The sequence below is a fragment of the Lissotriton helveticus genome, chromosome 9 (assembly GCF_964261635.1).
Source record: "Lissotriton helveticus chromosome 9, aLisHel1.1, whole genome shotgun sequence".
NCBI lineage: Eukaryota > Metazoa > Chordata > Amphibia > Caudata > Salamandridae > Lissotriton > Lissotriton helveticus.
Window position 1 is genome coordinate 545598148 of NC_136070.1, and position 14269 is coordinate 545612416.

Sequence of the window (14269 nt, forward strand, 5' to 3'; positions counted from 1 at the left end):
TGTGCTGGCAACCATGGGAACATGTTAATACTCTGTCCATCTCTGTTAGTGGTGTGTTTATCTTACATTTTATTAGTATAATTTCTGCTGAAGAGGGTGTTGGTGTGTGGCTAGTTTATTTCTTTTTTTAAATATGCACCATTGTTGGCATGTTTTTGTCTGTTGATGCGTTGTGCTTCCTAATGTGGGTTTATCGGCTGGTGTATGTATACTCGCCTCGATGTAATTATTGCATTTATTTACACAAACTGGATTGTATTTTGCACAGAGATAATGTTAACCCTGTATGGAAATAATATGAAAGAAATGTTCCAGTTGTGGGGGTTAAGGTCTGTGGTTTTCTAATGAAAAAGGAGAGATTGTAATGTTTTTAGACATTGAAGGGTCAGGGTTAAAACGAGAAAACAAGTATTTGTTGATTATAAATGCTTGTATGTGGGCGAGTAAATGTATATTTGTACCCCAAACAATTCTCAGTTGCAAAAGTGTACATTTTTAAATAGGAGTTGACTTATGTGTGTATATGAACTATTTGTATGGCCTTTTTATCCATGACATCAAACTTTATAAACTGAAACTGACTGTTGTATGTGTTGGGCTACTTTGGTTGCTGTGTGTTTCTGTCTTTCTCCCCTTCATTAAACTAGGGGTCAGGTGGAAGGGGCTATACCACTTTGATTTTTAAAAAAAAGCTAGTCTTTGATGGTAGGCTATTACTGTCCTCAATTCTCGAATTCTGATATGGATATAGTTGTTTTATTTGAATATTTTAATAATCACGCACCACACTGACACCTGTTTAGAATAATTATTCCTGCACAGATCTAAAGAAACAAAACAAATTGAAGCCATAGACCAGGAGTGCTGAACATAGGGCCAGGAGCCCCAGATCCATAACAGATTTGTTGGATATCCAAATCAGATAAATGTACAACAAATCAATCTAAATGGATCTCATTTACAGAGTGGTTGTCCTGAACTTCCGGCATGGGTGGGCACCTATCTTGAGCAACCGTTTTATGCACCTATAATCGCCACAATAAATATGTTAAACATTATGTTTTCAGTTTTTAAATTGTGAATTTAACTAGTTACGCATCAGCAGCCAGAAGGACATGCCATCATTGATACCTGCAGCAAAACCAAAGGGGATGATGGACGGAGTGTTGACCATTGCAAGCACTCACCCCCAGTCAACTAATCTGGGTTTAATTCATCATCATTCTTTAGCTCACTCCGCCACCCCAGTTCAGACATGGCCATATGCAAATCAGTCTGACCCTGTGCCTCATGGGAACAGTCCAGCCCGAACTGAACAGCCATATCTTCCCTGGACCGGAAACAAGCATCCTGGGACCGGTTTCTGGCTAATCAGCCGTCATCAGCCAGGTTAGCTTGAATCCAGCGGCAAAGTGAGCAAGGGACCCACGTCTGGGCATATCCTGCCAACTTAGGGTGAACAAAGCAAAACCAAAGGGGATGATGGACGAAGTGTTGAACATTGATACCCGGTCTTGATTTTCAAGGGGAAATAACTGCATTTTGCCCAAAAAAGAATGAGATTCACATTCAATCAATGTGTCCTTCAGGCACAGTTGATGGTGTCACATTTCTTGGACCTCGAAAAAATTCTGTCTGATTTCTGAAGCTTATTGTAGCACTGAGGGCCGTGGAGAAGGAGGCGTGGAGAAGGAGGTCTACACGTTTGGAACTTTGACTGGGCAAAGGCATCTATGTGTACCTTGCTGATCTCAGATTCAGATCCCCCAGGGCCACCTCACCCTTGCATCCTTTCAAAGTCAACCATAAGTGCAATTGATAATTAACACTGGATTTAACCTAAGTTCCATTTACATTCTATCAATTGTCAATACATCACTAGAGAGGTTTCTATTGATAATTGTGGAGTCAATGGATTGTGGGCCTCTCTTGCTCTTGAGGTCACCTTGAGTCAGGTCCACGACATAGTCTCCATGGGTCTCACTTGGTGAGGGTGTTTAGCCAGGAATGCATTGCGGCTGACGTAGAGCTCCTTGGCAGAGTTGTTCTGTACCATGACCTCTGGGCCCTTTTTCATTGCATCATTCGATTGGCTGGTTTCACCAACTGCCTGCAGAACAAATAACACATTAATAGGGTTTGGTATTAAAACTCTGACTAGCCAAGAGGAGCCAGGTGAAAAGTGAGAGTGTGTGAAGCTTCCTGGTGAGTGGTAGTGGATTTCTTTAAACAGGCTTATGGGTTTTATCACGTGTACTGAAGCTGTAGAGCGCGGATGTCTTATCGCAAAGACTAGTGGACCCACAAGAGGCTGTCTTTGGCACTACAGGCATCACAAAGGAGAATAGTGCCCTGTGGGTTTCATCCCTTCCTGATTCAGCCTTTCTTTCCAGCCGGTTGTTATTTTGCAGCAGAGGTATGTGACCATCACTTGGCCTTAACTTGGTGTCTGGGAGAGAGATGCATTTTCTTTGTCTGGCTTTGAGATCAAAAAGTTTGCTGAGAGTGTGACTTGCTATCTGTGTGTCAGGGCCCTCCAATGCAATAACTGGCTCCCTACCCATTGAGACTTACTCTTAGTGCCCAGGTTTAATGTCTTTCCAGCAAGTGACAGGCCCATGTGACTCCCTAGTCTCCTTAACTGAGAAACTGCCTCTTTCCATCCACGTAATTGATCCTCAGACCCATATGACTGTGACTGCTTCCACCCAGATGGGCTCTTTTAGCCCATGTGACTGAGCCCTCCCCCACTTCTGTGGCCTGCTATGTTCACCTCTGTTCACGTAACAGACTCCTCCTAAACAGTGTTCCCCTGATGGAATCAGATTGGGACCATCTAGTGCTGGGAAGCGGGTGATAAAGGCCATAGGTTTTAGAATCTATGAGGCAGTAAGAGCAAGGAGGGTCGTTCAAGAGATTTTAGTGCAGGCAGCAACATCTTCAGCAGTCCTGTCTGTTTATCTGGTTAGTGAGAGAGATATCTTTATTTTAAGTGCACATGTTTCTGTGAGAAACACCACGCTTGCTGTTAGTATATATGTTTTTGTGCTTCGTGAAAGACGCCACTTGTGCTGTCAGTCTATATGTTTCTATGGTCAGTGAGAGACACTGCGTATGTTTCTGTGGTAAGTGATAGGTACAATTCTTGCTATCGGTGCATATGGTACTGTCATCAGTAGTAAAGCACACTTCCTTTTCAACTTACATTAACCCTTCTGCATTGGTCCTTCCACTCTTGCTTTTTATTCTGGCGTGGCACAGAAGTGTTTGTTTTTTCTTCAAACATTGCTTTCAATCTTCCCATCTTTCGGAGAGGCCTATGAATACTTATGCTTTGTTACTGTAGGTGAAGAGAGACAATCCAGCAATGGGATTCGACTACTTGATGGAGGCAGTTGGGGGTGTGGGCTGCTTCCAGGTTACTTTTATTGCATTCTCACTCCTATCAGCGACCCTATATGCCAGCCACGTATTCCTACAAAACTTTTCTGCACATGTGATTGCTCATCACTGCCACCTGCCACTTCTATCCAATGAGACCCGCTGGGTCAACCTCACCCACCAGGATGTCCTGAAGGTCTTCATACCAATAGGTGCCAATCAACAACCTGAGCGGTGCTTTCGCTTCACCACTCCACAGTGGGGCTTACTGACCACCAACGGTACAGAAGTGAACTTAACAGAGGCAGCCAGAGAGCCATGTTCCAATGGATGGACATATGATACCAGCCTATTCTTTTCCACCATTGTCTCTGAGGTAAGATGCTCTAGCCGTGTTGTAACAACATGGGAAATAAGCAGGGTCAGATTGGGATCACAATTTAGCTAAGGGAACTGCCAAAAAAAGTGGCCCACATTAATGGGGTGTGCCCTTCCATGAAATACCATTTGGTTACTCTTAAAAGTCTCATTTGTAGAGAAATGTTTGCTAAATTAAGAATCTTAAAGCTTATAGACCCAGTAACATTGGTAAAGACTAGGAACACTGCAGTGCTGAAAACAGAATACTTACTTTGAGTCTTAATGCCCTGCACAATGTAGTAAGATACTCTTTCCTACCCAGGTATGTACTTGTCTCTGATCATCACATAAATCAGAAATCTAGTGCAAAGTCAATGGGTTAGACTGGAATCTCTGGGAATATAACCTGTAATAACAAAAGTGAGAAGAAGAGCAGTTCTGAACATCTGCCTAGGAGAATGGAACATCTACTGACAAACAGTAAAGAAATACACTTTGCATCTCGGCCAATAAAACATTTTGCAAAGCGCTCAAAAGAAATTATATCTAGCTCCCTCACAAATTTTGCACTTTTACCTGAACGTTAGTAACTTTTGCTCAAAGATTTGACTGTGCTAGCTCTTCTATGATCCACTTTGTTGGGCCTCTGAGATTCAAACTGAAATAAGAGAGAGAAAAAGCATTTATAAGTCATCTATGGAAAGCAGAATCTAAAGCTCCTCCAAATTAATCAAATCTAGTGCCCTCACAAGTCTGGCTTGAACCCAAAATAATGTAGATTTTGACCAAAGTATTGTCTGGAACATCTCCATAACTGGTGCTGAAAATGTAACACCTTTGTTTATTCTTACTTGAAGACTAAACATCTTGTACAAGGCAGAAAGATACCCTTTCCCAACCAACTTTGTGCTGGACATTGATCATTAAACAAATCAGAAGTCTCACACAAAGTCAAGTGGGAAAGGGTTAGGTCAGGATATCTGGGAACACAACCTACTATGACCCAGAAAGAAAAGGTCTTAAAACTCTTGTGGGTTCTTCTCTATCCAAGTCACAATGAAGGGACTTTGAGGAATAGAACCGACAACAACAAAAATAAAGAGAGTAAGTTAACTTTTTACCCATACATAAAATAGATCTTGCATATTGCAAAATAACAGATAAAATCTATAATTTTACCTGTAGGTATAGTTTGCGTTCGTTGCAACACCTCATTTAATTCCAGTGAATGATTCCTTCCTTCTGATTTACTGGAAGAGAACCTGTCATATTATCAGAAGGATAAATGAGGCCTAGGACCTAAAACAGAGTCCAGTCAGAATGTTTTCAATGAAGCACCCAACATTTCAAGGTTCTAATCTAGAATAATGTCCTACATATTAAAATTGACTATGTTTCTGAATGGAATACCATCTGCCAAGAAACTGTCACGCTCCTGCTTTCATTACCTAAACTGTGGAGGGAGAATGGCATAATCTGAAACTGCCTGTTGCTCCTCTTTTTCTCTCAGTGGGACCTGGTGTGTAACCTGCAGGACCTGCTGCAGTTGACTCAGTCGGTGTTCATGGCTGGGGTATTGGTGGGTGCAATCATGTTCGGACGGCTGGCAGACAGGTACTTGCTCATTTCCGTCTTTCTTCTTCTTTCTCCATAATTCTTACCTATGTGTCCCTGTCCAGATATCTCTGCAAGAACTGAGCCAGCCCGGATTGCTAAGAAAAGTTGTCCACCCTATGCTACTAAATTCATGGTGATAGCCCTTTTGGGGGGATAGTGGGATTTTAAGATTTACAACAACTTTGCACCGGGTGTGCATTACTTTTTTAATGCAAACCGATGCAAAGTCTATTGATGGGAGTTACAATCCAACGAAAAGCACAATTTGCATTGGATTATAACCCAAAGCAATGCAACACAATGCAATCCTCTGCTTTACATTAGATTAATAAAATTAGTGTGCACACAGTAATATTGTAAACAGTTCCACTAGTTCTGTCTGAAAGTAGTCCAAAAAGATGAAAAACATCCAAGGGTCTTGAAGTGTGTTTATTTCTGAAACTTTATTTTTCTTATTTAATAATGAACAATTAGACATCTACCGCCGATGTATTTCGCCCCTGATGGGACTTTCTCAAGGCAAAGTATGTGCGGCATCTTTTACATAGACTGTTACATAGTTACATCCATACATTTTATGCTACAGTAAGGGAGGATAATTTTCCACCTTGTCTATCTGAATAAAATAGTGGAGATGACGATATGATGAGTGAGGCACGGTAGCCATAATTCAGTCCACAATTATAGTCTAGAATCTAGGTTGCATGTCACCAACGGTTGTAAATGTATATAAATGAACATTGGTGACAAACAACCAAAGAAAAATAAAGTTGTGGAATTATACACACTACAGGACCCTTGGATGGTGTTCATCTTTTTAGACTATTTTCAGACCAAATTGGTTTAATTGTTTACAATATTACTATGTTCACACTAATTTGTCGACACTTGTATGTATTCAGTCACATAGACAGAACTGGGTCCTGTAGTAGCTGGATCCACAGTGTATGCACCAGTCTTAACACTTCTGGAGTCCGGATTTTGAGTGCAGGACTACATATGAGTACTACCTACTATTGGAAATCATTCACTGCCTTGCGTTACTTTGTGTCAAGGAGGAGTTCCACGGGTCGTTGATGGGCTTTCCCATGCAACCACCTATGGGTTTTGATCCAAATTCCTATCCACAAAGAATTATACATAGGTCTTTGCACCAAAATCCTGAGACAGGCATAACGAGGAGAAATATTTCAATTTCTCCTTGTTTCTCCACTCCGCATGTGTGTTGTAATCTACAGTACTCACACAAAGAGGAAAATGCATGAAGGCATAGATTTTGTACAGGAAGGCATCCCTTCTTGCACTAAAACAATGCTGACCACAGCACAGACACCCTAATATTATGACCCATGGGTGGCTGCATTAGCACATGACTGCCAAAAGTGACCCAGCGCAGGGACACAGCAGAAATGAACCACTTCTCAGTAAACATAGCACAGTGCTGTTCTCAGCTGGTCATGCAACGCAGGGCTGCAACTTTACTTGCTGCTCTGCATTGTGTGAACGCTTAGTATATCTGGCCCTACTTGTAGGTCCTTGTAATAGTAAAGACCAGTAAAAATGGGTGAGATCTAATTATATGTCTGGCTACCGCCATTTAGAGGTGTCGAACTGGCAGAATATATCGTGATTTCCCTGAAGAACAGTCTGTCTTTGTCTAACTAAACTACTCTTTTAGGTAACATTTGAGGTAGGTCACAGGTGTTTCTACTTCATTCTCTGAATAGTCCATATGGTTCATGTTGGGAAACAAATATTGCTGCTATCTGTTTATAATACACAAGACTATCGTTTGTAGGTTTGAAACGCGTTGACCCCTGCCCCACCCAGATTTAGCTTCATTCTTTATAAATGTTTTACTTTTCCATTTTTAAGATTTGTGTTACTTTTTGGCCCTGAAACTATCCTGTTGGCATCTTTTTCACTTGCCATATGCATGTGGCAATGGACACAGGTTTGGACGTCGCACCGTGATTATCTGGTCCTACCTGCAGATGAGTGTTGCGGGCACTTGTGCGGCTTTCCTGCCCTCCTTGAGCTGCTACTGCTTTTTCCGTTTCCTGACCGGCATGGCTGTCTCCGGGCTCCAGCTCAGCACTGTCTCTTTAAGTGAGTAGCAAAAATAGCAGAACAATGTCAGCAATGTAGGGTGGCTGGAAGTAGGAATAAGCACTGACAAAACCCAAGGGTCTGGCTTATAACTGAAACTGCCTCTTCATTGCTTAGTGAGTTTGTTTATGTGGTTTTGTGGGTAGACATGTTTGAATGCAAGAATGATTCAATTGGTTAATGAATAGATGTTTCCATCCCCTCACTTGTCCATGCATGCACCAATCACTTGTCATCTATGCACTTAGTCACTCATCCCATTGACTCGTTCTTGTATGTATTCATCCACAAACCTTCCCTCCTCCCTCTCCCACACCACCCCCAAACAAAGGCCCCCCAGTCACTGTTGGTTTGCTCTTCAATGGGGGTCTCTGACAGATTACCAAAACATAAAACTCCCATGTAAAACGCTTCACGAAGTGTATTTGAATAGATTAGAACCACGTCAGCTCCTTTGACCTCTGGTAAGCCATAAAATAAAAATAGCATTTGTTTCAGTAAGAGTTAAATATGACAAATGTGCAAAATACCTTCATACCAGTGTTTTTATATTATTTGCACGCTAAAAACACAAGTTTCGTGTGTTCTATAGAATGTCTGTAAATAACAAATGGAGAAACCTAGCTTTGTGTCTTCAATATTTTATTGCTAATTTAGCTTAGATCTTAAGCCCCGAATGTATTTCTCTAAATATCCTATTCGATGAAGATTGCTTGTTAGTATTTTGATTGCATTTTTTGAACTATCTTATGCACTAAGGTTGTCCTCGTGTAGGGGTTAAGGACATGCAAACTTGCTTCTAAATGACTGAGCTATGTCGTAGCAGGTATTAAGGGTACAAAATGTAGAATATGGGGTGAAGACCGACAGAAGGTAACAGAGAAAGAACGTGTAATGGGAGAATAAGTGGAGAGAGAATATTTAAGTTGCAAACGAATATATATATGTGTGTGTGTGTGTGTGTGTGTGCGTGTGTGCGTGTGTGTGTGTGTGTGTGTGCGTGTGCGCGTGCGTGTGTGTGTGTGTGTGTGTGTGTGTGTGCTTGGAAGAAAAAAGTGGGGTAGGAGATAGAAAAGATGCAAAGCGACGCAGATAAGCAAACAGGATTCAGAGAAGAGGAAGAGGAGGAAAAGAAAGTGATAAAGGCAGAGAAAGACAAAAAGTAAGACACCCGAGCACTAAAAGTAAGGCGGGAGATGAAAAGATACATGTTGCAGGATGAAATGGTGCGAGCCAGTAGAAAAGTAAGGTAACTGGAGAGGGGAGTTGGAGGAAGGGAGAAATACAATGTATCAGTTGGCAAATATACAGCAAGGAAGACGATGAGGGGATGGGAAAACAAGTGAGGTACCAGAAACACAAAGTGAGTGAATTTGGAGAAGAAAAGTTGAGGGAGCAGAAAAGAGAAGGGGACTGAATATGAATACGAAAAAGGCGGCAAGGGCAAGTAGCCCTAAACAATGATGGATTAATGCTGATGGTGCACACCACTCGGCCTGTACAAAGAGTACATTACCTAAAGGTATTGTTTGCCCTTTACAGCTGCTCAAAGTCTTCTTAGACAGGAAGCTTTTGCCCCCAGCCTACCTGGGTGCAGAGAGGAGAGACATTTTCTCTGGAACTGGCCATGCCTGCCAGATGATGGTGGTTATTAAGACGGGCCCTGGTGTCAGAAGTACCCGCGTCATGAAGGGGTGGAAGAAGAGCTGTCACTCTGGCTCTCAAGGACACACTGCCTCTTGGGTAGCCGAAGCCAAGCAGACTTGAGAACAGGGAGCGTGCCTCTGGCAGGCGCTAGGAGAGCAAGGCAGTAGTCCCAGCATACCCTCTGCCGGCAGGCCGGGTGATATTTTAATATTGCCTTTGAAATTTGCAGAATTCACAAATTTTGCATTACACAAAGTTCACAACATTTTGCATTGTGCAATTGTGTATCATGTCTTTTTGCTGGAGACCAGTTCTCACAGTTTGAACCACTATCCTGCTCGCCCTTGCATGGCTTTTTTAGGTGAGGTGAGGTATGCTCTTGTATGTAAGTTTGTTGCAAGATACTGGCAAACTCATTGGATGCCATATGTGCACATTCATATAATTTCCTACAAATATCACAAAATGTTTCGAAAAATGACTGCACGATTTCCCACACTTGAATGGTAAGCTTTGAGTTCATCATTGATTTTGTCATTAGTGGTCGACCCTAACCCAAAACAACCTTTTCTTAGACAGACTCAACGGATATTCCCTTAAGTGGGAAATGGTAGACCCTGAGGCTATTACCACCAAACTGGTCTCCAGTTTTTGAGAAATTCTTTGATTCAGCCACCACCAGTGAAGAGATTATGGTCAGTTTCTCATCGTTAACAACAACAATCAGAGAATCTCTCTTTGTTAAAAAAAAGAACACAGGGAAATCGACCAAGAAGGGTTGGTTCGACAGCGCTTGCACGAAAGCCTATCAGGACTTAAAAATAGCGCTACACAAAAAGGATAGAAGTTCTAAGGACATAGCTGTTTACAGAAGAATTTATAAACAAGCCTTAAGATGTAGGAAGAACTTGCTGAAAAAAGAGCTTTGGACTCAACTGCATTCCTCTTGTGCCATTAGAGACAGTGCTGCTTTGGAAGATCCTGAAGTCCCCCTTCCTAGTTAGCACAACGGTGAAACCCAGCCTTGATGTTGCCATTGATGAGCAGACCTGGGTTGACTATGTTGAGCGGATATTCAGCCCACCCTCATCCGCAACTCAATTATTTTCCTCTGGGCTAAATTTAATTTCTTTCCCGTTGCCCGTTAATATAACTTATGAGGAGGTGGAGGCAGCCTTGACGGCTAGCAAAAACGGCAAAGCCCCGGGCCCCGATGGTGTTCCCATCGATTTTTTTAAATTTAAGACGGAACTTTGGCTGCCCATTTTAACCAGGGTGCTCCAGGCAACGTGTGAGGTGGGCCTTATCGATTCATGGTCCCAATCCATCCTTGTGCCCATATTTAAGAAGGGGGATCGCCAAGTACCATCGTGCTACCGACCTATCTCCCTCTTGGACTCCCTGGGGAAAGTGGCTGGTCGTATTATATTAGAACGTTTACAGCAGTGGGCCTTGGATAACAAGGTTCTGTCTGATCTCCAGTTCGGGTTCCGCGAGGGTTTGGGCACAACTGAGCAAGCCCTCAATTTATCCCTATTAATTGAAAAATATGTTAAGGCAAAGGGGGGGCATCCACATGGCATATGTGGACCTTTCATCAACATTTGACTGCGTCATACACAATAAGCTGTGGACCATCCTAGCTGACATGGGAGTGGATAAGTCTCTGTTAAATTACTTGCGAGAACTATATTCCAATGCTACAGCTAGAGTTAGATTTGGAGTCGGGGGCGAATTAACAAAGCTATTTAGAGTAGCGCGCGGTGTAAGGCAAGGCTGTGTCCTAGCCCCGTTTTTATTTAATCTGTATACCAACGGCTTGGAAAAAGCCAAAGTCACGGGTTCTAAGGACCTCCCCGCTATAAATAAGCGCCCTATACCAATCCTTCTCTATGCGGACGACGCTGTCATATTAGCGCGTACCCCCTTAGAGCTTCAGCGTGCCCTTGTAAAGTACCACGACTTCATGGCAAACCTGGACCTAAAGATAAATATTAAAAAGACATTTGTTATGTCCGCAGGCCCAAGGGTGAAGAATACTAAGCCTATTTACCTTGAAAATCAAAAATTGGATTCCACAGCCACTTATCCCTATTTGGGGGTAATATTTGACAACAAATGCACCTGGAATCCTGCCATTGAATCAAGGAAGCTCACTTTTAAAAGGACAACAGCTGCCTTGGTTAATTTTGCTAACAAATTAGGCAGGCGCCCCCCGGTCGAACTCCTCGAAATCTACAAGGCCAAATGTATTTCGAGTGCAATTTATGGGGCTGGGATTTGGGGCTTTGTCGAGGTTGAGGAGATTCAAAGGGTGGAAAATAACGTTTTAACATTTATTTTGGCAGTCCCAAAGGGAACCTCCAACTATGCATGCCACATGGAGTTGGGCTTGACTTTTATAACAGATCTGATAAGGATCCAACCCCTTCTTCTGTGGCACCGCATATGGTCCACCAGTGAAACCTCCCTTTGCAGGGAGTTTATTGAGGACTGTATTTCCCTAGATAAGGGACACTACATCTCCTGGTTAGATTATGTCAGGAAATCCCTGTGCGACCTTGGTATGCAACAGTTTTTTAACTCGCCTTCTACAATTGCAGTAATATCAAGGAAACGGTTTAAAAAGGCGTGTTTGACTCATCTAGAATCTTTACGATTATCTAGTGAGGTGTCTAAATCTACTGTGCAACACTCACTACAGATTCAGACAACACTGACGGTCCAGCCTTATTTAACCTTCGAGCTGTCGGGATACGAAAGACTCTTGCTAACGAGGTTAAGGTTTGACACTTTCCACCATCTAGTCACCTTCCCCAAGATTAATAGCTGGGAAAAAGGCCCTCAACCATGCCCCTGTGATGATTGCTCCCCCCAATCCACAATCCATACGTTACTTTTTTGCAACTTTTATCAGGATCTGAGGAAACAGTGGCTTACTCCCATTTTAAAAATCATAGGCCTACGCAGGTACCGCCCGGCATTCCTTGCGTTGCAATTTCTAGAAGTTGAACCCTTTGCTAAATCAATAGTAAATTTCATGAAATTGACTATTAAGCACAGGCAGAATTTAGAGCAACAGTGAAACGTACCCTGTTTGTTTGTAAAATGGAGTAGCCTCATTCTTCTTTTAGATCCTATTGTATTTGTATATCAATTTATGACACATTGTTTGTCAGCTTTTTTAACCTGTAAGCTTCTCATTTCGATTGTATTAGCTCATTCCGTGTCTATGTCTTAGCAGCTTATACTCTTATGGTCGCAGCTTCCATATAAAGAGTTAATAGTGTCTCTTTACGGGATGAACGGAACTTTGGGAATTTGTCACACTGTTGATATTTTACCATTGTTATAATATAACTGTTTTTAATTGTACTTTTTTTTAGATGTAATATATTTTGTGCTTTTATGGATGTTCTACATACAACCGAATAAAGCTTAATTTGATTTGATTTGATTTGTCATTAGTGATGTCATATAGAATGTCATGGTTAAGGCCATGGGCAGCACCTGTAAGCAGGATGTAGAGGGCTTGAGCAAGCTTACTGCACACAGTGGTACAAAAGGGGGTGGTGATGGACGGAGCATCTGAACCAATCAAACACTCACACCCAGTCAACAGATCTGGGTTTAATCCATCACCGTTCTTTAGCCCACTCTGCCACCCCAGTTCAGACATGGCCATATGCAAATCAGTCTGACCCTGTGCCTCATTGGAACAGTCCAGCCCAAACTGCCAAGCCATGCCTTCCCTGGACTAGAACCAAGCTTCCTAGGACCGTTTCTGGCATTTCAGCCGTCTTCAGCCAGGCTTGCTTGAATCCAGTGGCAAAGTGAGCAAGGGACTCTACGTCTGAGCATACCCTGCCAACTTATGGCAAACAAAGCGGTACAAAAGGGGGTGGTGATGGACGGAGCATCTGAACCAATCAAACACTCACACCCAGTCAACAGATCTGGGTTTAATCCATCACCGTTCTTTAGCCCACTCTGCCACCCCAGTTCAGATCAAGGATCATGGAGCTTCTAGATAGAACACGCTTTAGGGTTCAGGAATTGGTGTAATTAAGGGTGGTGAGGGGTTTATGGGTTCATAGGTGGGTGGACTTTAGTTGTAGAATGGGGTTTTAGGGTTGACATTGGTGGAATGTAGAGGTGGGGAGAATTTCTTAGGGATCAGGGATGGGTGGTGTGGTTAGGGGTGTTTAGGGTTCAGGAATGAGAGAAATTTGGGGTGGTGAGGGGTTTTAAGGGTTAATTCATGAAGCAGTAGATTTTAGGGTAGTGAGGGCCTTCAAAGCTCAATATTTGGTGGAGGTTAAGGGTGACATGGATGGCTTTTAGGGATCAAAGATTATTGGAGCTTAGGGGTCAATAATGAACTAAGTGTAGGTTTGGTGACGGTTTGTTAAGGCTAAGAGATGAGTGAAGGTTATGGATAGATTGAGCTTTTGGGGGTTCAGGGATGGGTGTAGCTGGGTGTAGTTTTGGCCTGGTGAGGTGTTTTAGGGGCAGGGATGGATGATGTTTAGGGGTCATGAGGAGGTCAGAACTGTATGCAGTTTAAGGGTGGTGAGGGATCAGTGACTTGAAGATTGCTAAGTAATTTCTAGACAATGTAAAATATAGAAATCCATAATAATGTCCCCTGACTTTAAAGCATTCAAATAAATACATCAATCACAAGTGTTTCTAAAAGTGAGACCTGCAACTATAGCATTTACACCTTAAAAATAAGAATGCAAAGCCTATTTAGAAAAAAAATACATTCTGTGAATTGGTTTCAATTTTTAGAAATTCAAACTTTTGCAACCCACCCAGCTTGATTGAGCATGAGGGGGCGTTTTTTTTAATGTAATGATAGCAATTGTTTGTAAACAATATGACCCTCACCACAAACTTTGATATTAGATTGTGGCCAAGATAACGATCTGTCCATAGAAGTGGCAGATGGAGAACTGCGCTGGAGTTTGAAGCTGGAACACTTTCCAGAGTGGGGTACTGGCCCGTGGCATCTGTTCACTACAATCACAAACCTTCTGAAAAACCTTTGTGTTGAGATCAGTGGTTTTAGCAAATTTGAGAAACCACTTCTGCAGCAGAGTATGAGTTAAAGCCTGATATCCATTTTTGTGTTACAACAAGGGCCACTGGT

At 42.4% G+C, this 14269-nt stretch overlaps 1 protein-coding gene across 1 annotated transcript in view; it reads left to right on the top strand.

The window, feature by feature from the left end:
• Positions 1 to 2173: 2173 nt before the first annotated feature.
• The window catches only part of LOC144783212 (solute carrier family 22 member 6-A-like), a 212729-nt gene continuing 200633 nt past the window's right edge, over positions 2174 to 14269 (top strand). Inside the window, exons 1-4 of the mRNA XM_078662306.1 lie at positions 2174 to 2416; positions 3347 to 3757; positions 5252 to 5355; positions 7313 to 7467. Coding sequence (XP_078518432.1) covers positions 3368 to 3757; positions 5252 to 5355; positions 7313 to 7467 — 649 coding nt within the window. The 5' untranslated portion in view covers positions 2174 to 2416; positions 3347 to 3367. The remainder of the gene's footprint in view (positions 2417 to 3346; positions 3758 to 5251; positions 5356 to 7312; positions 7468 to 14269) is intronic.